This window comes from Dipodomys ordii, unplaced genomic scaffold (assembly GCF_000151885.1).
Source record: "Dipodomys ordii isolate 6190 unplaced genomic scaffold, Dord_2.0 Scaffold43, whole genome shotgun sequence".
NCBI classification, from domain to species: domain Eukaryota; kingdom Metazoa; phylum Chordata; class Mammalia; order Rodentia; family Heteromyidae; genus Dipodomys; species Dipodomys ordii.
The window spans coordinates 615,006-640,683 of NW_012267259.1; the positions used below are offsets into that span (position 1 = coordinate 615,006).

The 25,678-nt window shown below is 38.3% G+C and overlaps 1 protein-coding gene across 3 annotated transcripts in view; it reads right to left on the reverse strand.

Moving 5' to 3' along the window:
* Window positions 1–25,530, reverse strand: part of Smad2 (SMAD family member 2) — a 63,952-nt gene extending 38,422 nt beyond the window's left edge. For 2 of the 3 annotated variants that reach the window (XM_013018990.1, XM_013018989.1), the window contains exons 1-2: window positions 25,440–25,528; window positions 3,636–3,921 (exon numbers count right to left, since the gene is read on the reverse strand). In XM_013018990.1, coding sequence (XP_012874444.1) covers window positions 3,636–3,871 — 236 coding nt within the window. In that variant the 5' untranslated portion in view covers window positions 3,872–3,921; window positions 25,440–25,528. Of the gene's footprint in view, window positions 1–3,635; window positions 3,922–25,439 lie in introns of all 3 variants that reach the window. The other variant, XM_013018991.1, reaches the window with a different exon arrangement.
* Between the last annotated feature and the right edge of the window lie 148 nt (window positions 25,531–25,678).

The following is a 25,678-nucleotide window of genomic DNA, read 5'->3' on the forward strand; positions in this document are numbered from 1 at the left end:
AGAACTGCTTCATTTTCATTATTCTTATAAAAAAGAAAAAAATAATAATGAAAAAGCTCTAGATTATGAAGACAAATCTCTATAACAGTCTGTAAGAAGAATGAATACAAAGGCAAAGAGATATAACTGAGGTAACCTCCACATTGTAAAGCTACCCTTGGATCACTTCCAACAATCAGGTCAAAGCCACTATCTGCACTATCACTAGAAGTGCTCCAACCTGCTTCTCCATGGAGCACCTCACTAAATGGCAACAGGTCCTTGACTGATGTGGTACAGACCATGCTCCTTTTTAGCTGTGTTCCCTTTGATGTGTTGACTAACCAATGACTAGAACGCTTACTTCATTCTAGACAGCCTCACACTCCTGTGCTACACTTAAAACCAAGCTGCCTCTGGACCCAAGACTCTTCAATGACTCTACCCTCCCCAATCAGACTCATGTTAAATGTGAAGGCCCTGGCATAGCCTGCTGGCAGTTCTTCCTGCTTCTAGGAATGTCTGTCATATCCTGTTCCTGGATACCTGCTCATCTGGAACTCTTCACCAATCCTCTTCCACCTCTAGTCTCTACATAACAGTATTACTCTTAATGACATAGACTTCTCCCAACTAATTCCTCCTAGAGACTCACCCTCAATACTCAAGCATCAACACCCCCAAAGGAAATATCACACAAGCTTCGTCTGGATCAAGTTCCCTAGGTATATGCTTTTTTCATTAACACCTAAAATTATTTTTTAAGGTGTATCTCCTTTACCAGAAAGCAAGAAGCCCAAGAGTAAACTCCAGTGAAGAAAAGTTTATCAGCTATGCAATGGGAATTTAATAAATGTTTACTCAACTGAAAAACCACCTACACAACAGAAATACTAACAAATAAAATTTGACTTATTTTTAGCCAATCGGCAAATCCTGTGAGCTCCATTTCCAAAACACATGCTAAATCAAATCCATTTATTTTCTTTTTTTTTTTTTTTTTTGGTCCGGTCATGGGGCCTGAACTCTGGGCCTGGGCACTGTCCCTCAGCTCTTCAGCTCAAGGCTAGCGCTCTACCACTTGAGCCACAGCGCCACTTCCGGCTTTTTCCTTTTTGCTTATGTGGTGCTGAGGAATCGAACCCAGGGCCTCAGGCATGCAAGGCAAGCGCTCTACCACTGAGCCACCTTCCCAGCCCTCCATTTATTTTCTGTACCAACAGAGTCATGCAGGTTCAGCCTCCATCATCTTGCATTTAGAATACTGTCACAGCAGCCTGGTTTCCCTACTTCCATCACTCTCACTAAACATACATATACCCCACACGCCCACACCCACACCCTCATTCACTATTCCCCCAGTATACGCCTCCAACAAATGGGTCATAGTAAAATGCACATTTTAATCCTTAAAAATTGATTTTTTTTAAATCCTCATTTGCAGCCAGGCACCAATGGCTCACACCTTTAATCCTAGCACTCAGGAGGATGAGATCTGATGATCGTGGTTTGAAGCCAGCCAGAGCAGGAAAGCCTGTGAGACTCTTATTTCCAATAAACCACTCAGAAAAGGCTGGATGTAGCACTGTGGATCAAGTGGTAGAGTGCTAGCTTGAGCACAGAGAGGCTCAGGGATAGCACCCAGACCCTAAGTTTTAGCCCCAGGACCAGGAAAAAAAAAGTCTAATTTGCTTCCTATGTTCAAATTCCAGTAGCTCCTTATCATGCCCTAAATGAGTGTTCTTCTAAGTTTTATAGTCTTCTTCCTCTTATATTCCCCAACAGAAGTGACTTCTACTTCAGACTTTACACTGCCTCTTTCCTCTGCCCAGAAGATAGTCAGTTGACTAGCAACTGCACCTCAGACTCAGCTGAAGCAAAAACTCCAAGCCAAAGTAGCTTCTTTGTCCCTCAGGCATTCTCTATCATATAGCTGCACTGTTGTCTCTGCAGTCATTACTATCACAAATTACATTCATTTGTTCACTTATTTAGTGTGTACATTATCTACTATTTCCTAGAGGACAGAAACTGTATGTTATCACCAAGGATATCCCCCCAGGAACTCAGTATCCCAAGTGCTTTCCATATAACAGGCATGCAATAAGCATTTGTAAAACAAAAGAATAAACCAAGAAAAGTGATGCATGTAAGATACACATAAAAATCTGGGCACTGGTGGCTCACGCCTGTAATCCTAGCTACTCAAGAGGCTGAGATCTGAGGATCACAGTTCAAAGCCAGCCCAGGCAGGAAAGTCCGTGAGACTCTCATCTCCAGTAAACCACTGGAAAACAGGAAATGGCACTGTGGCTCAAGTGGTAGAGCATTTGCCTTGAGCTGAAGAGCACAAGGACAGCGCCCAAGCCCAGAGTTCAAGCCCCATGACTGAGAATTTTTTTTTAATTTTTAAAAGATACAAATAAAATAATAAAGTAAAAGATATGGTCTACCCAACAAGAGAGGAAATAGTCTGGTGTAACTGGGATCCATTACCTCTAAGCATAAGGAGTATTTCTCATAACTCACAGGAAATAAGTCAAGTAGAACAGTTTCACATGCTTTATGTTAGCGTACATAAGACATTGCAAACAATTGTTTCAGGGAATTCCATATTTGACAATCAAATTTGTAATGTACAAAGTACTGAACTTATTTTAAAACAAATTGTCAAAGCACTTCTGACAGTGGTACTAATCTGCAAATGATTAAATTTGCACTCAAAATTTCAAGCTTTTAAGTAAAAAAAAAATCCTTCCAAAATAAAAGGTCAGTCTTTATAGAGGTTCTGATAACTTCATGTAACATTTAAGAAGCACATACTGTTCTTAGAAATAATGCTGCTCAAGCAAAAACTATGTAAAATACAGTAAGAAATCAGCAGCCTCCTGTATAAAAATACAACAATGAAATCTACTGAAATTGTCTTAAGAAGGGGAAAAAGGGAAAAAGGGTGAGGCTGATTAAGATACACTATAAATGTATATAGAAATACCACAATGAAACCTCCCTTGTATCACTAACGTATGCTAATAAAAAATTAGCAGCTTTTTTAAACTACTTACTAACTGAAGTTTTAACCAAGGAAAAATGGCCAGTCACTACTTGTGGGTAATAAGAATTCTGAATGTTTTATTTAAACACCACTCAACCACAGAAATTAAAACAACACACAATTTGTTGTTGTTGTTGTTGCTGCTGCTGCTGCTGCTGCTGTTGGTCGTGGGGTCTAAACCCTGGGCCTGGGCCCTGTCCCTCAGCTCTTCAGCTCAAGGCTAGTGTTCTACCACTTGAACCACAGCACCACTTCCAGCTTTTTTTCTGCTTATGTAGTGCTGAGGAATCGAACCCAGGGCCTCATGCATGCAAGGCAAGCGCTCTACCATTGAGCCACCTTCCCAGCCCCAACACACAAATTTAAGCAACGAAGACAAACCTTACATTTTACTCAAACCTTACTGCTCAAGAAAATGATTTGCAAAATAAACAAGAATTAACTAGTAAAACAAAATTAGTATGGCAGGATAAACATAATCATATTTTAGTATCACACACAGTTGCTGTGAAAGTAACAAAAACTCACTAACTTTCCTTCAAGTTCTTATGAGTAATTTTCCAAAGTACGGTCATCAAACTTTAGGTCTAGCCACACTTACCTTGGTATGGTAACACATTTAGTATTACAATTTTGAGTGGTGATGGCTTTCTCAAGCTCATCTAATCGTCCTGTTTTCTTTAGCTTCTTCACCAGACTTTTCACTGCTTTCTCACACCACTTCTCTTCCTGTCCATTCTGCTCTCCTCCACCTGCTCCCCCAGAGCCACCAGCTGATTTCTTCCACCCCAGCAGCCTCTTCACCACTGGAGGGGTGAACGGCAAGATGGACGACATGCTCGTAATCAAAGCAGCAATCCACACTGAAACCACCTCGTGAATCTACCCTAGAAAAGACATTGAAAGGTTAAACACTAGCTTCAATATCAAATGTGATTGCAACATATTCCTAAAAGCACACTATAAAACAAGAAGCTCAGACTGTTACTTCCATCATAGACTTTCTAAAATTATCCATGAAAATGACTTTACTATTTAAACAAATTGTGAAAAGAAAACACTTTTTTCATCTACTATTATGAACACTTGGTGGATCCTGAAGTCCTAAGAATTTTATTTTTTCTGTTTCTCTGATAGCTTCTGACTTCATTTACCTTTCTAGCAGTGCTATCTCAGGTAACATATTCTGTCACTAACACTCTGAGCTGTGAGTAACCTCTCTGCCACTGCTATTGCCCATCCATTCTTAGTCCCTCCAGAACCGAGGCTTTTCTTTCCTTTGCCTTCATTTTGGTAAGGTATGGGGGAAAGAAAATACATATATTTAATCTGCTGTGTTTAATGAAGGTCCCAGAACGTCCTAAGGATGCCTGTAGTCTATTTATTAGAACGGGGGGGAGGGGAGCCCAAAGGAGATCCCCTAAACTAAGTTAATTACTAATTAAATTATTAATAAAATAGTTTTCCCAAAAAATGCAAGAAAACTGCATTTTGTATGGAGAGGTTTTGTATGTGCATGCCAGATTTGAGGCCTGAGTACTGAGCTTTGGTGCTCAAAGCTAACACTCTACCACTTGAGACATAGCTCCACTTCTGGCTTTTTAATTGGAGATCATAATCTCACGGACTTTCCTGAACAGGCTTTGAACGATGATCCTCAGACCTCAACCTCATAAGTAGCTAGAATTACAGGTGTGAGCCACCAACACACAGCAGAATCTGCAGTTTGAAGAGAAGAAATGGGGTATAGGCTAGGGAAATCAACCCAAGAGACTAGACATTTCAGTTGAAAAATGCTGAGAGGTTGGATAGTAGAAATAAAAGAAAAACTTCCACTCAGATATCCTGTATGTTAAACTGTCAAGACTGGGGAAGAGCAGAACTGCAGAAACCTTGGGCAAGTATCAGTATCAGAAAGATACCTCATTTATCACAAAAACCTTAGGCAGGATTAGAGAGCAAAATGACTTGGCAATGACCTAGTACAGATAGCTGGGCTACAGAAAAATCTCCCATGGTTCAGAAAGCTGGTGACCCAAAAGAGGGGGGTACAGGAGCAGGAGAAAGGACAAGTTTTGCTCTGATTCTCAAGACACTTTAACTAAATCAAATAAATGTTCCAAGAAAGTCCAGAATTAGGTCAACTACACTGTTACTTAGCCCCACATTCTATCAAATTAATATAAAAAATGGGCTACTTTCTAAAAGTATTCACTTCAAGCTCTACCGTTTATACAAATGTAAGCATTCAATTAAAAAATCAGAAGATATCACTAGTAGTAAATAGTCAAAGATCAAAGATAATTCTAATCAAAGAGGGACTAGATGTTGGATTAATCAGACTTTTAAATAACTATACTAAAAATACTAAAGGACAAGATGGCAGAGACAGATAGCATGCATAATGAATTAAGAGAATTTCATAATAAACATTAAAGCCATAAAAATATCACAAGGAAATGTTAGAAATGAAAAATACAGTACTATATAGATGTCATTAGTTTTAGTAACACAGAAATAGGCAGTGAACTTGAACACCAAACTAAAGTACCCAAATGGAAGCACAAATTCTGTGGGAAAAATTCAGAATACCCAGGATTAAATATCAATTGGGCCCATTTAAGAGTATATTCTTCTCTATTTGTGCTTATCAAAATTCTAACAAATGCACTGTATTTGTGAAACTGAGCAAGGTATGGTAATTCTGGTTCAGTGGAAGGGGGGGTCCTGAAAAAGAAGAAGTATGAGTTCATAAAGAAATCCTGTCTTAACCAAAAGAAAAGAAATCAGTAAGACAATGCTAAAATTCAGACACAAAAAAGTCTAGAATAATTAAGTCAATCTTGAAAAATAGAAGGAAATTAGAAGACCTACATAACCTTATAATACGAAGACTTACTAATAGCAAGGTGTAATGGCATACACCTATAAACTCAGGATTCAGGACATGAAGCAGAATTTCAAGTTCCAGAAAACAGCCTGGGTCACAGAACAAGACTGTCTCTAAAGAAAATTATGAAAGAAATAAGTAGGTTCACAACTAAGAGTACAAAAGAGACATAAGAAAAAAATACTTATAAGAACAGAACCTACTGTCACATCTGAAACACAGTACTTATCCCTTGTGCTAGAGTCTAGGACAGAATGTTGGCCTTGATTCACTGACAGGGGCAAGAGTGCCACCATTAGTACCTATGTAAGAAATGTGCCCCACCTGGATCCTTGAGAGATGTGGTTGTCAGGCTTCTTTCCTCATGACTATTAGGGAGACTGTGTTTTCCTAGGTGGATTGTAAATCCTTGTAGGGCTACTATCAAGTCTGGGGAAAGGAAAGATTCCTAACAAGCCCCTCATACTAAGGACAAATTCTTCAGCAGAGGAGCTGAGGAGAAGATTAAGGTTCTTGCGAGTGTCTTGACTGTATCTATGAAAAGAAAAGTAAGTCTAGAAATAGAACCACATAGACCCAGTCATCTCATTTTCCACTAAGGCATCAAGTCAGTCTACTTTCCAATAATATGGAAAATAAATAATAAACCTCATACCATTATTACTATCTCATATGATTCTGAATGGGAAAATAGAAATCTTAAGCTGTTGGAGAGATATACAGAATATTTCCATGAATTTAAAACATAAAGCTCTAGCCATGAAGCAAATCTACATAAATCATCAAAATGAAAAATGTTTATTAAAAAACACGACTGAAAAATGGTAAGGCAAAGAACAGACTGGGGAAAAAATATAATGCATACATCTGACAAAGGACTACTGACTAAAATACACAAAGAACTCCTGCAAATCAACTGATACTAATGATCTCTTAGTGTATTCCTTTGTCCTCTTTTATAAAATTGCTATAACTGGGCCTTTTCTAGTTAACAAAAAACTGAGTATTGTTTTCAGGACAAAACCTGACAGCACAAATGGAATCTGATACTTATTTGAGGCAATAACAGTATGGTTGCTTTACTAGCGCCATAAACTTACTAAAAACGAAATATTAAGCATAATCTTAATACAAAAGTCTTTGGATCCTAAAAAGATCATTTTTTTTTCTTGGTCAGTCATGGGGCCAGACCTCTCAGCCTGGGCACTATCCCTCAGCTCTTCAGCTCAAGGCTAGTGTTCGACCACTTGAGCCACAGCGCCATTTCCGGCTTTTTCTGCTTATGTGGTGTTGAGGAATTGAACCTAGGGCCTCATGCATACAAGGCAAGCACTCTACCACTGAGCTACCTTCCCAGCCCTAAAAAGATCATTCTTAAAATTGGTATTCCAATTGAATATACTAAGGCTTTAGCATAATGATCACGATCTAAATAATAATCACAGTCACTTCTTTAAGAAAGGGGTGCAAAAACAGAAACAAAAACAAAAACACTGTGTTCTGAAGCTCAATTCAGGAGACCCCCCCAAAAGTCTCCTAAGAGAAGCAATACCACAGTATACCAAGTTTCAGAATTTGACCACAGACCCCATTAAGTGACATATGAAGTCCTTCTCAAATATATCCCTGTCAACATGAGAGCCCGGCAAGTTTAGACACCAAAAATGTAAAATGAATGGACAGGGTTATGCAACTTTTTTTAGTAATGCAGCACAAATGATGGGAAAGTGACATTTGCTCAGTTAAGAGAATTGTAAGGCGATTAATAGGAACAACTAGAACCTGTCAGGAGCCCCATTAAACTGTCTTCAATGGTGGCCTCTGAAATAAAACACCTAAATAAGCATGATAGTATATAAAGCTTCAACTTAGCAAAATAAATACACAAAACACCATCGAACACATTATAATCTGCCAACTAGAAGCTAGGGACTAACAGGCAGCAAAATTATACTGGATACCTTTGGCCTCTGCTAAATTTCTACTCTGTACCACCAAGAATGTGCTAAAGAAGCCAGCTATATAATGCCATGTGACAGTCTTATCCTAGTAGAGAACATGATTAATTTAACCTTTGGAAGGGAGAGGTAACACAGAAATAAATCACAGCAGGACTGAAGTCAAAATGGAGAGACAGCATACAGGCAAAGTTCAGCCTATTTTCTAAAGACAGGAAATTTTCAAGCAGCTACAAAAATACTTAGCTTACCACCAGAATATGTAATATGGGAAACATAGTGGTTGAAAAGAAGGGGACATTTAGCCCAGTTCTGATTACAAACCTGAAGACAGAGTTAATGATCATGACAGGGTAATTCAGCTTTTTCAGAGACAGTTCACATGTTATTGACTAATTAGATGTGGGTATCTTAGGAAAAAGGAAACTTCCTAAAGTATCCAATGCAGCTACCTGCGGTACACTGACCACTATGTGGAACATGGAATAGTGGACTTGAAAGATAAAGACTACAGTGTCAGTTTTATACATACTGTTATGTAAGTATGTTGAGTTATACATACTGTTACATAAGTATCTTGACTATGGAATGGACACAGTCAAGAGGCTGAAATGAAATACAGTAGATTCAGCAGAGTATTTATCAAGCTAGACAGAAACAAACATATCCTGAGAACAAGCACAGGAGACAACCTCCAAGCTTGCTTCCTGAGAACTGTCCCAGTCTGGGGGTGGTGTGTGTGTGTGTGTGTGTGTGTGTGTGTGTGTTTGTGTGTGTGTGTGTGTGTAATATATACACATACATATATACATATATATACATATATATCCTTGTGTGAAAATCTTTCTAAGTATCCATTTAAAAGTAACTATTTTTTACTGAATTATTCCATTCACAAAATTTTAGCCTAAACATGGATAAAATTTAAACTTCTGTACAATGAGCAAAAACAAGAGATGGTCAGTACCAGGAAGAATTGTGAGTAGCTTATCTGTTACACTTTTCTTAAAAGAAATGTTTCTCAGGAGCCCAGATACATTCTTCGAGATCTAAAAATTCTATAAAATCTTTTTAACAGAAATAAAAACATCACCCATTTTAGGTCCTCTGAATGACCACATGACCTGGTACAGCCATGTGATTTCAGTGTCCCATGTCTTACCACATCAGTAATGATCAATGTGGAACTGGGTTAACAGTTACCACCCTTAACCTTTCCTATCTGAAGAATCATGGTCACCTAATATCTAATTATCTGGACAATTTTTAAATTTCACAAAATAGTATTTGTCAGTAATGCTGATAATGCATTTCAGATAGTTGAACATTTACTTTATTTTAAATAACAAGTATTACATTTAGTCAGAATCTGAAATGAAAACTGAGTATAGATTGACAAAAAAAAAAAAAGAGATGGCAACAGGTTCCTAATTAAATGGAATTAAAAATCCTAGATTTATAAACAATTTGTTATCAAAATACAAATGAGTCATTTGGGGAACATACATGTTTCCTTCAATAGTCTGACAGCAAACTCTTTAGATAGCTTTTTTTCAACATTTGAAAGTACTGGAAACTAAGTTTAGATGCCAATTAGTTCTAACTCCAGCAATTAAATGGTATTTATTGGATGCAGGTTTTAAAAGCACAAAGTCTTTACTTTTATAGCTAAGTAAGAAAACTTGCGAAATGGTATCTTACTAAAATTGGGATTCTAAGATTACTCATTGGAAAGTTTCAATTAAGTTGGATTATCCTGGATTTCTAGTAAACACAGTCTTCAAGTTATTAATAATTCTATAACAATCAGACAAATAGTGTTCTTTGATGCTGTATACAACTAGAGCTTATATTCTGTACAGTCTTCAATTGTGCTGTACGTCCCTCTTATTCTTACTCTGACATAAATGCAAGGACTGTATGTGTATTACAAAAAACCTCTCCAAATGGTTGTTTCATTTTGTAATGTTGTCTTCTAGAATGTACAAACATATTTCAATTTAAAATATTTTGTGACAAAACTGCTTCTTTTTAAAGGCATCTCATTCTGCCTCCTAACCTAGAACATTTAGTGTACTTGATTACAGGACCCTCAAAACGATATGGAGCAAGTATTAGATTGACAAACCAAAGAGAATTCCATCTATTCTTATTTTTTATATGTAGATTTCTAATATATCAGAAAGTTGTTTTTACAGGATAAGATGGTGATTTAGCTTATTTTATCAGCAGTTTATTAAAGTTTGTTTTAATAATCCTTAATGCTACTTCTGTCATATATTGAATCCCTATTAAGCAAAGATATTAGTGTGTGAGCTTTCTATCCTGTTCACATTCATATATGTTTGTACTTAACAACAATATCACAGTTTTAATTATGAATGTTCTCTTGATATTTCCCAAGCTGAGCACCTCTCCTAGTATTTACTTTTGTTAAATTACACATACACAACCCTACAGGAGTTTGACTGAATGTGCAATGAATTTATATTAATTTGTGAAGAACTAACATTTGTGAGAACCAATGTCCTCATTAGGAACATGTGACGTTTCATTTATTATGGACTCAAAATAAATAAAACTTGTACAGCTCACACAATCTTGCTGATTAACTTATTCCTCCAGGCATCTTGGTTTTTGTTGAAAATGGAATGCTATTTTCAAAAACAAAAATTGCCAGGCACTGGTGGCTCATGCCTATGATCCTAGCTACTCAGGAGGCTGATATGTGAAGACAACCAGGGCAGATAAATCCAGGAGACTCTTAACTCCAAGTGAACAGGAAAAAGGCTGGACTTGAGGCATAGTTCAAATGGCACTGAATGAAAAAGTTAAGTGAGAGCATGAGGTACTTAGTTCAAGTCCCAATAAGGATCAATAAATAGAGAAAAGAAGGAGGAAGGGGAAGAGAAGAGGAGGAAGGGGGAAGAATAAAAGGGGAGGAGGAGGAGGGAAGAGAGAGGTGGAAGATGGGAGGGGCAGGAGGGGAGGGAGGTTGGCAGTATTTATAGTTTTAAGGGTAGAGTGTGTATTTAGCATGCATCAATAAATCAATAGTGCCAGGTGCCAGTGGCTAACGCCAGAAATCCTAGCTATTCAATTCAGGAAACTGAGATCTGAGAATGGAAGTTTAAAGCCAATGCTAGCAGGGAATCAGTGAAATTCTTATGGAGAGTACCCAGGCCCTGAGTTCAAGGCCCAGGACCAGCACAAAAAAAAGGACTATCAAAAAAAAGGAGTATCATCAGAACCAAGAGACAACCTGTAGAATGGGAGGAAAATCTTCACGCCATTCAAAAGGTAAGAGTTCAAAAAATTAAACAGTAATAATCCAACTAATCAATATTGCAAACTGCACAGTTCTCAGAATATAAATAGCTAATAGAAACATGAAGAAATGTTCAACACCTTTAGCCATAAAAATCAAAACCACACCAAGACTCTATCTCATCTCAGCTGGAATGGCATCCATCAAAAATTAACAAATGCTGACAGAGATTCTGGGGAGAGTAGAAGAGGGGAGAAGGAGAATGTAAACTAGCCCAACAGCTATGGAAAGCAGTATGGAGGTTCTCTGAAAAACTAAAAACAGACCTTCCTTATAATCTTGCCATACTTCTACTGAGAACATACTTAAGAGGAAAACTGATATTCCAGAAAGGCAATTCATACCTGTTTATTTTTATTATCAGCCAAAGTACCTAGCAGATGAATAAAAATGATGTAGCATACACTTACTGTGGAATATTATACAGCCAGAAATAAAACGTTATTTGTACAAAGATAGGACATCCAATTTGTTAGGCCCAACCAGGGAACAATGACCCCTTCCCTTTAAGCTCCCGCCCTGACCTAGGTAACAGGCCCACCAGGGGGCAGTGGGAGGTGCTCCAGCCTCTGAGGTCACTGCTGCAGGCACTTTCTTCCTGCTTATTGTTGTAGCTATACCTCCTTGCTGCCCTCTCCCCATATAGTCAATCTCCATCATTAGTTCAGCCCTGGTAGCCATTCCCTTTCCTTCCTTTGCCCCTCCTCTCCCTCTTTCCCTTCCACTGCATCTCTTGCACTCCCTCACCCAACATCTTGTGCAGGCTGGTGGTATACTCTCTCCACAATAAACTCTTTTCTGCCTAAACCACGTAATGGTCTCCTTTCATTGAACCTGAGCAAGACAAGCTTCACCAGATATTGTATGTTTTCATTCATATGTAGAACCTAGATCTCAAAAAATATTTTTTCATGGACATGTATATATTTCTGACTGGGGTAAGATAGATACATAGCGCAGTTTTTTTTATTACATTCATGGCTAAGGATGTTGATTACAGATATATTTATATTTACCTGTTTAATTATATAAGTATATATATGGATAAGCACAGAACATGAGTCTAAGTGATTAGGAGAAGGAAAAAAGAAGAGAAAAAGAAAAAAGAGGATGGATTATTTTGAAAAACATCGCCAAATATATAAAAACCACAGAAGAGGTGAGAGTGAGGAAAGAGAAATAGGCTCAGCTGAGGGTATTAGTAGGAGGGTCTCAGGCTAGTAAGTAAATGGGGACCAGTAGAGTTGAAGTAAATTGAATGTATGAAAACAGAACAACGAAACCTGTTGAAATTGTTTGGGGATGGAGGGTAGGGGAAGGGAGATTGATTAAAATGTGTGATTAAATATAACTGAAGTCACTAATTAAAGAGAACATCTTTGTCCTCCCATCCAGCTGTCAAGTGGTAACATTTAAGTGTTTAGTAAATATAAGAAACACAGTATGGTAAGTGTAATTGTTCTGTGCATACCTTTCTAATCCTATTTCATACCTGCTTGCTTCTGATTTTTACTATGATCACTTAAGTTTTGCTTCCTAGTATACCAAATAATAGTTTTGTACACTTTACAAATATATGAGCATTTAATACCATTCATTTCAATTGCTTTCATCCCTCAGCATTGTAACTACTAATACCAATATATATATAATCTGAACTCTTACTTCACTCTTTCAGTTGACATATAGCATACCAGGTATGGCTTTATTACAGCTCACTGTCCATTCTCCTCTTGATAACTACTTAAGATTACCAGTTTACCATTCTTACATGAATAGTCATGAATAGTCTGGTATGTTGGGTTTTTTTTTTCTTTTTTAACACCATGAAAGCTGTTCTGGTGCAGAAACTTTCAAACTTCTTAACCAAAAGAACCCTATAGTGAGAAAGACATTTTACACTGCAACTGAATGTACACACACAGAGACATTTCTCCATATGTTATACTCTATTTCTCTAAATGAAAGAACTATTAGTAAGGATGAAGTCAATGTAGTGGATCCTGGGATATATCAATGAAGATAATAAAAAACAGACTTTAATTCTGCTTTTGTCACTATTTTCCACTATGGATCATCAAAAAACATTGTTAAGGAAGCCACAACTTTACCACATATACTATACTAAAGGACAGAAATAGTACAGACTAGAAGCTCATATACAACTTTACTGACAGTACCAATTGTCTGTTAGTCTCCCTAGAGAACTATAAGCTCCTATTTTATCCACATATCAACACCTCACATGACCTAGTTCCTCTAATTTTGGCAAATAGGATGGGTACAATATAAGATGTTGTGATATTTATAATCCTGTACTAAGGAAAAAAAGAGTATTTTCACTATTAGCAACTTTTCAGGATTCTATTCCCAACAACCACTGCTCACATTCACCATCCTTTTCCTTAACTCATAGCAACGATTTATTCAGTCTGGAATTATCCTTTTTTCTTTAGTATTGGGGTCTGAACTCCGAACCTCGTGCTTGCAGTTACTCCACCAGTCCTGGATACTAAACACTGTCAAATATACATGCTGTGTGTATCTTCAGTCAGACAGTGACTTTTTATGGCCTCTTTAAATACCTCAATATTTCTTTTGGGGGGGGGGTGCTAGTTGTGGGGCTTGAACTCAGGGCCAGGGTGTTACCCCTGAGCTTTTTCACTCATGGCTAGTGTTCTACCATTTTGATCCACAGCTCTACATCTGGTTCTCTGGTGGTTAGTTGGAGATGAATCTAATGGACTTTCCTGCCCGGCCTGGCTTCAAACCATGATCCTCAAATCTAAGCCGCTCTTAAGTAACTAGGATTACAGATATAAACCACCAGCGCCCAGCTTAGTATTTCACTTAATGTGATCAGATTTGCCAACTACATTAAGTATTATTTTATATACAAACTTGTATCATCTTAAAAATCCACATGCTGTGATTTAAAATTCAAACCTAACATTTTAGTTTTCATTTTCAGTTTTCTAATCTATTGAGAACATTTGTTTTTAGTTTGGGGGGCAGTACTGAAGTTTGAACTAAGGGCCTCATAGTTAAGGTAGAGGCTCCATCTCAAATATATTCCTCCAGTCCCCTTTTGCATTCATTATTGAGATAAGGTGCTTTTTACCCAGGCCCATGCCTGAGCTGCAATCCACCTACTTTAAAAACTTCCCACTGTAGCCAGGATGACATGTGGGCACCATTACACCCAGCCTTGGGAACTTTATTGCCTGAATTGGCCTGGGAACTTCAAGTTTCTGATGTGAGCCTCCTGAGAAGATGAGATTAGTTATGAACCACCATGCCTAGCTTACTTGAAACTTACTTCATGTATAATGTGAGTTATGGATCTCCCTCACCTCAATGTAGATATCTAAGTATATCAGCATTGCTCACTGAAACTCCTCCCTGACAATTTATAATGCTACTTGCCTTCCTGTGTTCTTCTGTTTCCTTCCATTAATCTATATCTAAAGCAAATACCGATTGTGTCTTAACCAGTAAAGTAATATACTGTCTTGATATCTGACAAAGTAAATTCCCTTTCACCTGCTGGGATTTTAATTGGAATGAGACTGAATTTATAAATAAATGGAGGAAAACAGGCATCTTTATGATATTGTATATACACATAAACACAAGATTTTCTTCTTACAATTTGAATTATATGAGTCTTAAAATCTTCCCCATTAAGTCCCAAACATGTTTTTGTTTTCTCCTAGGTATTTTGTACTTTGTGATTCCATTTTAAATGCCACGTTTTAAATTTAAACTTTGTGTGATGCTGACATACAAATACATTGACTTTCATACATCAACCCTTAAAGTAACTTTATTGAGGCATAACTTACATACAATAAAATGCACAGATGTTAAGTATGCAGTATGATGAATTCTAACAAGCATTTGTATTATATAACCACCATTCCAAGACAGCCAATTTCATCAAGAGCAGTCAATTCTCAGTCAATTCACCTCTTCTGTCCCATGCACCTCTTTTAATCTCTAAAACCAAGTTTTAGCTTACCTGTTCTAGAAATTTGTATGAACAGGATTACTCTTCTGATTTAATGGTAAAAGACACTACAGAATTCTGTGAACTATATACACAAAATAAAATATTTTCTGATATCACTAAAGCATCCACTTCCAGGAGAAAGACCCCCCCCCTCAAACATCTCTACAAAGGAACTAGAAAAACTTTAGTTTTAAATGGACTTAAACATCACAAGGAAGTGAAGCAGAATAAATTTAGAAATACTTATCCAGGTTAGATGTTAGATGTAGAATGGTGGGAATAATAAGTTACTCTAATTTGTAATTTAGATGATATACAATGAAATATCTTGTCAGCCATCCCATGCCACCCAGTTGCCTTTCTAAAATCAGGTACTGTTAACTAGTTTTTGTGTATTGTCCATATATAAGCAACTTTGCATATATTTATTACCTTTTAGGAAAATACATTTTGTAGACTGTTCCATGTCAATACAAAATGAGTTTTTTCTAGTACTCTTTGTATTTCACCATAACTCGATTGGCAGATGTCTAGGTTATTTTTAGTCTGTGATACTGACTTCTATGCAATTACCGCCATGTCCAGCTACTGGGTACTCTCTGGTATAATCGTTCCCAAAACCACTTTTTTACTACTTGGGTGCTTGTGTTTGGTGTCTGTCTCTTATACATACATAAAAGAAAACTTGTCAACTATTTCCTCCAACACTTCCATGTGTTTGTTTGGGTTTTTTTTTTTAACTGTATTTTTTTTTGTCTTTTCTTTTTTGGTACTGGGGATCAAACCCAGGACGTTGCGCTTGCTAGGCAAGCGCTTTGCCACTGAGCTACATCCCAGCCCACTTCCATGTGTTTGAAGTAGGATGAATGGGCTTAATCTCTGTCTGTTCTAGCATGCTGTCTGTATCACTTTAAGAAATTTAAGCTAGTTATTGTGGTGCATACCTATAATCTGGCACTTGAGAAGCAGAGGACAGTTAGTACCCGAGTTGCAGGTCAGCATAGGCTTTCTCCTTATCCCCTCAAAAGAAAAGAAAATAAAAGGGGGAGGGGAGAGAGAAAAAGGGGCAGACAAACATAAGACATAAAGGAAAAGAAAGTAGTCAATAATGGCAAACACTAATGAAAGTAGGATCATCACTGAGGAAAGACCACTAAATATGGCAGTACATCTGAAGAGCAACAGGAAAAGGAATATGTTAAAAGAGTGGCAAGTGCCTGCCTAATAAGTGTGAGGTCTTGAGTTCAAACAATACCACTGAATGGGGTAGAGGCCAGGACTGGCTAAATATAAATAAACACAAGTTGAAGTCTATAACAGAGGAAGTAACTGAATACAGAAAGCAAAGAGGTTGCTCTTTTAAGGGGTATGGAGGGAAAAGAAATTTCAATTATGTTTAAGTTGCAGACAAAAACAAAGTACTCTTCAATACATATATGATTTTTATTTCAAAAGAAATTTGGAGTTCAATATTTCAACATCAAATACTTCAAATATGATGGCTACAACTTCAGAGGACACCTATAGTATCAATTTTAAAATAACTGTGTTAGGTTATTGGCATCTATGTTCAAATCACACAAAGTACAAAAATGTAGCATCAATGATAATCTGTAATTGTGCCAAATGTATTGGTCAAAGAAATCATAAGTAACGAGAAAAGAGTTTAAAACAAAACACATAAAAATTGTTTTAAAAAGCTAGGCATCACCACATGCTGGTGGCTCATGCCTGTAATCCTAACTAATCCAGAGATTGAGATCTGAGAATCAAGGTTTGAAGCCAGCAAGGGCAGGAAAGCATGTGAGTCTCCAATTAACCAGCAAAAAGCCAGCAGTAGTAGAGCCTTGGCGGGAGAGGGGAAAGGAAGGGAGAAGGATATCAAAGTGTGTGAAGAAAGGGGACAGTGACCAGGGGCATGCATGTACGCACACATAAAATGTGTAAAAAGCAGAATAGTCAATTTCCACTGTAACTGCTCACCCTAAAAATCTAGGAAGGAAAGGCAGTGGCAACTATAAAACAAGCTGGCCCCCAAAACAAAAAGAAAACACACATATGGGCAATTTTATGTACTGTCAAAGCCTAATGTGAGACTAGATTTAGCCATAGAAACAAGTTGTTAGTTGATTGAAAGTCTACTTCCTCTAGAAAATTCTGTAGCGACTACCTGTTCTACAACCAAGTTATATATACTACTTTCACCTTTAATGAGCTGTGTAGAACCCAATGCTCTATAATCAGCTTGTAAACATACAACTTACACACTGGTTTATCATTCAAAGATGATAATTAAACACCATCACAAGACTATACAGGCCCACACTCAACTCAGCAGGAGTATCAAGTACTCTACTGGCCCTTTGACTCTCCCAAGTCAGTTTGCCTCTTTCCTGAAGCACACTACCTAGCATTCAACTCAATCAGTCCTCAGGCATACACATTCAATTACCTAAGTCTAAAGTAGCCCTGTCCAAAAGAATTTTCTACGATGATAAAAAGGTCATTTACCTAGTTGTACAATAGTTACATATGGCTATCTAAATTTAGATTAAAATTTAATTAAAATTAAATAAATGTAATATTCTAAGCCAAGTACCAGTAGCAAGTGCCTATAATCCCAAGTAGTTTTGATTGAGGATCATAATTTGAAGCCAGACTGAAGAGAAAAGTCCTTGAAAGCCAGGCATGCCTGTAATCCTAGCTACTTAGGGGGCTGAGATCTGAGGACTGCAGTTCAAAGCCAGCTGGGCAGGAAAGTCCCTGAGACTCTTATCGCCAATTAACCACCAGTAAACCAGGGGTGCTGTGGCTAAAAATCACTAACCTTGAATGAAAAAGCTCAATGCCCAGGCCCTGAGTTCAAGCTCCACAACCAACAAAGAAAAAAGGAAAAAAAAAAGAAGTCCCGGAGGTTTCATCTCCAATTAACTACCAAAAACTGGAATGGAGGCTTAACTCATGTAGAGCACTGGTCACCAGCAAGAAAACTGAGCAAGAGGAGCAAGACTGCAAGGCTCTGAGTTCAAGCCCCAGAATCAGGGGGGAAAAAAACAGTTCCTTAGTTACAATAGCTGAATTTCAAGAGCTAAATAGTTGCATGTGGCTGGCAGCTACCTAATAAAGAAATACAAAACAGACTTTTGTAAGACCTAATGCTCCCCAGTGCTGGGAGTTAGAATGAAGAAAACTGGTCAGCCAGGACTTCCTCAACAGCCCATTCCCCCTCCACAAAAACAGCATTGTTTTTTATCTTTTTACATTTTGCAATTAGTGTGTGTGTGTGTGTGTGTGTGTGTGTGTCCAAGTGGGAAACTACTTACAGCAGAAATGGACAAGGCACAAATCTCAAGCAAAAGCTGGATCCTCCTGGTAACTAAAACATATTCTAAAAAAAAGCTTAACTGACTAGCCAATGTGAATTGTACAACCTAACTACCTATCTGCACAGTACTTAAGAAGTTTGTCTAAATGTAGAAAATATGCATTTATAGCCACTAATAACATATATGTCATCAACACAAAAATTTCACTAGCTCATTCAAGTTAAGGAAGAAGGTTCAGACATAGCTCCTCTATACCATAATTTATAAGGAGTGTATGTACATCAGACTTTCCAGTCCATGTCTTAGAATAAAAGATGTGATTAAGATGGAATGCTTTCTTAGTACTTTTTAGAGCTCTTGGAAAGCACTGACACAGCATATGAAATGCAATACACTTTTAAACAGATAAATTATGAAATCACAGACTCACTGTGCTACTCTCTCAGATTAAGTCTTTGTTCTTGGTGCAGTGGTGTACACTGAGAGGTAGAGCAGGAAGATCAGGAATTTGGGCCAGCCTAGGCTATACAATGAGACTATTTAAAACACAAAGAACACGCCAGGCACCGGTGGCTCGTGCTTGTAATCCTAGCTACTCAGGAGGCTGAGATCTGAGGATTGCGGTTCAAAAGCCAGCCAGGGCAGGAAAGTCTGTGAGACTCTTATCTCTAATAAACCACTAGAAAACCAGAAGTGGCGTTGTGACTCAAGCGGTAGAGTGCTCGCCTTGAGCTGAAGAGTGTAGGGACAGAACCCAAGCCCAGAGTTCAAGCCCCACGACCGACAAAAAAAAAAAAGAGAGAGAACTGGAAACCAGACACTGGTGGCTCCTGCCTGTAATCTACTCAGGAGGCAGAGATCTGAGGATCACTCTTGGAAGCCAGCCTGAGCAGGCAAGTCAGTGAAGATCTTATCTTGTTAACCAGCAAAAGGCTGAAAGTGGAGCAGTGGTCTTGCAGTCTTGCTCTTCTTGCTCAGTTTTCTTGCTGGTGACCAGTGCTCTACATGAGTTATGCCTCCACTCCAGTGGTAGAGTGCTAGCCTTGAGCACAAAAGCTCAGGGGCAGTACCCTGGCCCAGAGTTCAAGCGCTAAGACCTGCACCCTCCAAAATAAAAAAAAAACAGAAACAAAAACAACTGAAAACAAAAATAGTCTTTGACTTAAGAGACTCCAATAATCAGCATATAGACTTTCAGTGGTTCAGCTAGGATTATTCTTCCTTACTAAATCAACACATTAAACCTGAAACTACCCCCCTCAACATAAGATTGGGTACTACAGATTCAGACATGAAAAAAATCTTCAAATTTAAACTAGACAAAAATTCATATTCGCTATACATTCCTCTATATCCTTAAGGCCAACATATTCTCAGTTTTGAAATATTATTCATCTAGAAGAATTACCAACAATTTCACAACTTCACAACTTTTAATGAGAATGAATAACCTTACAACTAGTTTCTTACAAGTACAAACATAAAGATCATCTAAATTACCAAATACCTGCCTAACAATGTGGCTCAGTTACAACCAAGCAAAACTGAGCTACAAATCACTCACACTCTAGGTCCTAGACTGGAGGACATAAGGCAAGTAGGAAAGTGATGGAATCAGCCTAATATTTTTAGCTATCTGGCCAAACTAGAAGCAGTCTAAACCTACACTGGCCAAGTTATATTCTCTATACATCAGAATTGCTGAAATTAAGCCAAGAGCTTAATTCAGTACTGAATACGTCCTAACTGAATACAACACAATTACATCATTCTGGAGAAATACTCAAAACTGATTAGTGACAAGCAGTAAGTCTCTGGACATTTTTTAAACGAAAAAAGCTGAGTTACTTTTGTACAACTTTTAACAATAAAACACTTTTTTTTAAATAGCCAAGGCTTCTTATTACAAGATCAACAACAGTTATTTTATGGATTTAGATAGAAAGTACTACACAGTTGAAATAAGGGAATCGTGTATGAATGTCAGTGTGAGTGTTTGTGTGTACATGTGTGTGTGCGTGTATAAAGTAGTACCAAGGCAGACCTCACACTTAAAGAGGAACGAAATCCTTACCACAGAGGCTGGCCAACTATACACAACTACTCCATGTGTAAATTTTTAGGATACTATGTGTTAAAGCCTGACTGAAAAGTTTTCTGTGACACTCCTGTAAATTGGGAGTTAGGGCGAGTTTACTCTGGGGGAGAGGGGGGAAGCATGGCACAGGGTGGTATACCTCTAAAATAACCTTTCTTGATTACTGAACGTTAGTCTGAAATCAGGGGTCTCAGAGAGGGAAAAAAAAAGTGTGAAATATCTTGGTCATAGTAGGTGATAGATCGTTCATGAAGTCCTTTGGTAAAGCACAATGTTCTACCCCTTTAAGAACATTTGCTAATCATCCTGAATAACCATCTAAAGTATATTATATAGATTACTTCACTCTTAAAAAGGTTTTCCCAAACATGATTTAAGCTAATTGATGAGTATTCATTACTAGGCTTTCAGGTCTGGTCCTGCACAGAATGGCCCCAGACATGCTACATGAATATTTGTTTTTGTGTCTTGTATATTATTTCTATTATCCTTGCCAGACTGTTATCTACTTTTTCTTACAATAGACAGTAGACTAACAGTTCCCCATTCTCCAAACTAGTCCCTACCACATCCTTGTAAACCTCCCACACTACTCAATCTACAGTTTTCTTATCTACTAGGGGTTAGAAGCCAGATAATTTAGCTGGTTAAACACATTTTGAATAAATGCCAACAGGTTCTGAGAATCTCAAAGGCTCTCATGCTTTAAGATATAGGCTGGGGGCTGGGAAGGTGGCTCAGTGATAGAGCACTTGCCTTGCATGCATGAAGCCCTGGGTTTGATTCCTGAGCACCACATAAGCAAAAAGAAAAAAAGCCAGAAGTGGCGCTGTGGCTCAAGTGGTAGAGTGCTAGCCTTGAGCTGAAGAGCTGAGGGACAGCGCGCAGGCCCAGAGTTCAAACCCCACGACCGGACCCAAAAAAAAAAAAAAAATTATAGGCCAGAACAATTGGCTTCCCTAGACTTATGCTGCTTAAGTATCTTTTTCTCAAATACATTTTGTAACAAGTCAAGGATAGTAGTGCAAACAAATCATTTAGATTAGGGAAAGCCCAAATAATTAATATCTAAAACTAGAAAACAGCAAGAAAAAAAGATTATTTGGGAAGACCCTTAAGTGCCTCAATGAAGTTGTAAGTATTTTAATCAAGACCACTTAATCCTTATAATACCCTCAAAAGTTAAAGATTATTTTTTACATTTTCAGTTAAATTTTTTTTTAAAAAGCTTCTGAAGTAATTTACCCAAAAGTATAACTGAGAAGCCAAATATTAGCATAGGACTCTCTGTTTCCAAACTCCAAAGCTTTTCTATTTTCTACTACATGGAATTGCTACCCAATCTATATTTATTGGTTTAACATTTTTACATGTCATTCTGATCCTTTCACTGAAACCTAATTCAAGTTTGCTTTCTTCTTCTTACTTCTTTTTGCAACTAAAGGGCAATGGTTAATGAAATTGAAGCCAAAAAAAGCTTAACTCTTCAAGTGTACATCTGTTCAATAACATGTTTCTGGAACACTGTCCATTATCTTCCATTTGTATAGACTGCAAAAACCGGTGACAGATCCACAACCCTTTCTGCTCCACAGAGAAAGCACTGACTGTTCCCAATGACTCTATCATACCTTCTTCAGTGCTGTCCTATATACACTGATACAAAGTAATGCAAGTATACTGCAGGAACTGACTCAGTAATGAATTTATTATGTTTATGCTCCCTCATTTCTACATCGTCATAACTAATTTTCTTATTCTAAGTACTAGAGAAATAAAGTTGCCGCATGCCTAATTCCATAAAAAAAAAAAAATGGCTGTACTTGCTCACTATTACCTTTATTGCCTAGTACTAGGGCTGATACACAGTAAAAGCTGTTGTTTGTTGAATAAATATATACAACTGTTCAAAAAATACAAGTTATGTGATGAATAAATTTACAACTTCTCCTGAACTACTTTTGAGTTATTTACATTTCACATTTTCTGACATAACTTTGCAGGACTTACTAGAAAACATCTTCCTTGTTACAGAAATTAAGGTCCTAAAATGGCTCTTGTACTCATATCAAAAGACAAAGAATCTAAGTACCAGTGGCTCATGCCTGCATTCCTAGTTGGGAGGCTGCTAGCAAGAAGACTGAGTGAGGCCAGAAAGAAAAGTTCAAGGAACACCTACACACACACCAATAGTTAGGCACAGTGGCACATACCTGTCATTCTAGCTATGTGGGGAAGCTGGGACTATAGTTCCACACCAGCCAGGCTGGCTCAAGTCTGTAATTCTAGCTACTTGGGAGGCTGGTAACAGGAAGGTTGAAAATTGAAAGCCAACCTGACAGAAAAATTCAAGAGACTCTCAACCAACAGCTAGTTGCAGTGGTACATGCCTGTCATCCTAGATTTGTAGGAGTCTGAGATAGGGTCCAGAGTTCCAGGCCAGCCAGGCAGAAAAGTGGTAAGATGTAGGCTATGCTCAACATAAGAAGCAGGGTGGAAGAAGTTGAGTATGGTACTGCAAACCTGTCATTCCAGCTACAGTGAAAAGTGGAAAAAATAAAAGAATCATGGTCTAGGCACACACCAAGGGAGGAAACAAGACTATCAAAAATAATGAGTGCAAAAAAGGGATAGAGATGTGGCTCAGCAGAAGCACAAGGTTCCAAGTTCAAACCCCAGTACTAAATAAATAATAAATCTAAAAAGTTATGCCCTTCTTCACCTTCTAAAAGATGCTTGCCTCAAGAACATGAGTAAATCTCCAATCTGACAGTTTCCTATATACAGCTTGCATATGCTTTAGAAAAGCACCCTACCTATACAAGAAAGTTGTTCCAAGCGAGCACTAAACCAGCTGAATCAAAATCAAAATAAGAAAACATTTTAGACCTAAAAGTAAAAATTGACAATACTGACAACATGCAAAACCCAAAAGGTACCTGGCAAGCAATTTAGCAGCTATTTTTTTTTACATTCACATATTTTGCCCCCAAAGGTGTAGTGAAATTATGGCAACATTTTCTTAATATTTATAACATGAAAATGAAAAGTGGACCTCCTATTCTCAGGAAGCAGAAACAATTAAACATTATAAAAGAAAAGTATTGTATACTCAAATCATCCCCAGTATTCCTACAAAGAGTTAAAACACATACAAGCCTGATAGGCTACAAGGCAACAGGAAATTGTCATGCACAGTTTCTTACAAAACTTTATTTCTGGAACCATGCAGACTGAGTAGAGATTTAGAAATCAAATTTTGTTGAACACCTTACAAAGTGAAATAACTTAAGGTGTAGCTATAAAATCTAAAGAACCTTTTCTAACAAAAGAACAGAAGTGGATGTTTCCAATGGCATCAGAGTAATTAAACTTGGCCAATAAGCTTCCTTAAATTTACCTCCACTAGATTTTAACAAACACTTAGGCATTCACTTTAGAAATGCACAAAGACTGTACTATAATTACTGCTAAGACAGTGAAAGCTAAAACTAAGTTATTTTAAAAATTATTGTTATGTTGAATTTAACATTTGCTAAAAGATCTTCTTGCAGAGGAAGAAGTTAAATAAGAAAGTTTTCCTAGTTAAAATCAAATTATAACATTTTATGAAGACCATTCTACATTTTTCCAACTCTGTTACATTTGCTCTACTAACTTATGCGTTAAAACTTCAACTTTCATGTAACTTTGAATTATCATTTCTCTGTAAGAGGGAAACTTTTCAGTAAATGTATTTTCAGCATAACAGTAAATGTAAATGCATTCTCAGATAAGGCTCAAGGAAAGCATACTTAAATGATGGCGGTTCAGTTCACCTGAAGTCAGAGAAAATAAAAAGGAACTTTGGAAATTCATTCACATTTCAGGAGACCAATTTGGAAAGATAAAACTAGGCTATGTGCGCCTGTAGTAGTTTTATGTGTGTCGTTTTAAGTTTAAAGCAACCTCGAATTAGTATATTCTAAAATGTTACAAGACCTGACTTTAATGGAAAATGCTACTTCCAAATCCGTCTTACCTGGAGTTTTTTGTTTTTGTTTAATAGAAGTCTGACAACTAACAGGTAGCGTTTACCTTTCAGGACAAACCGAAGAAATAACAACATAATCACTATAATCTACCTACTGTTTTCTTTTGTTGAGGATCAGAAAGAAGCCATACTCAAACAAGGGTAAGTCAAAGACAAAAGTACCTGGCCCAAAGAGAGTTTCCCTGAAAGAACTCCTCAATCTTGGAACAATTTTGAAGCCCAAGTTGGGGATATCTGAAATCAATTAGAATTAGCATGCGCCCTAAAGGGGTATGACCAAAGCTAGCAGGCTGCACCTACAGCAGAACTTTCCCAAGTGTGTGGAGGACGATCCCAGCAGAGCATCAGTCGTGAGCGTGCTCCAATGAAGACGCCCAGACAATTCAGATCCCGCGACCGTGGCAGTTAACAAAGGGTACGGACCAAAATAAACAACAACACAAGCAGAAAAGTGGAAGCAAAGTATCTCACGCTCCGAACTCTGATGCCCAACAACTCCACGAACAAGAGAAACTGTCCTTCGGCTTCGGAAATCAGTTCTCCGAACTACACTGAGGGTGCTAGCGAGCGCCGGGGAAGGGAGGCGGGCCGGGCTGGGCCGGGGACTCGGGGACCGCAGCCCCGCTCTCCGACGCCCACCCCGGCCCGCGCGCCCACGGCCCCGCCACACCCCAGCCCCCACCCGCCGTGGCCATGTGACACGCCGGCCCGGCCGCACAAACACACCCCTGCCCGAGGCCCGCGGGCGCCCAGGCTTTACCTGCACCGAGGCGCCAGGTCCGGCCCCGACAGATCCGGGGGACCGGGACCTTTTGTTCCTTCCCCTGCCAAATGGATGGAGGGGGCTGGGAGAAGAGGAGGGGAATGGGCGCTCCCAGGCGGAACTGAAAACACTCCGGGCCGCCGAGCCCCCGCCCCGCCCCGCCCCCAGCCCCGTGCCTGGCAGCCACCCCGCAGCTCGGAGCCGAGCCCAGCGGAGCTCACGGAGGAGGGGAGGGG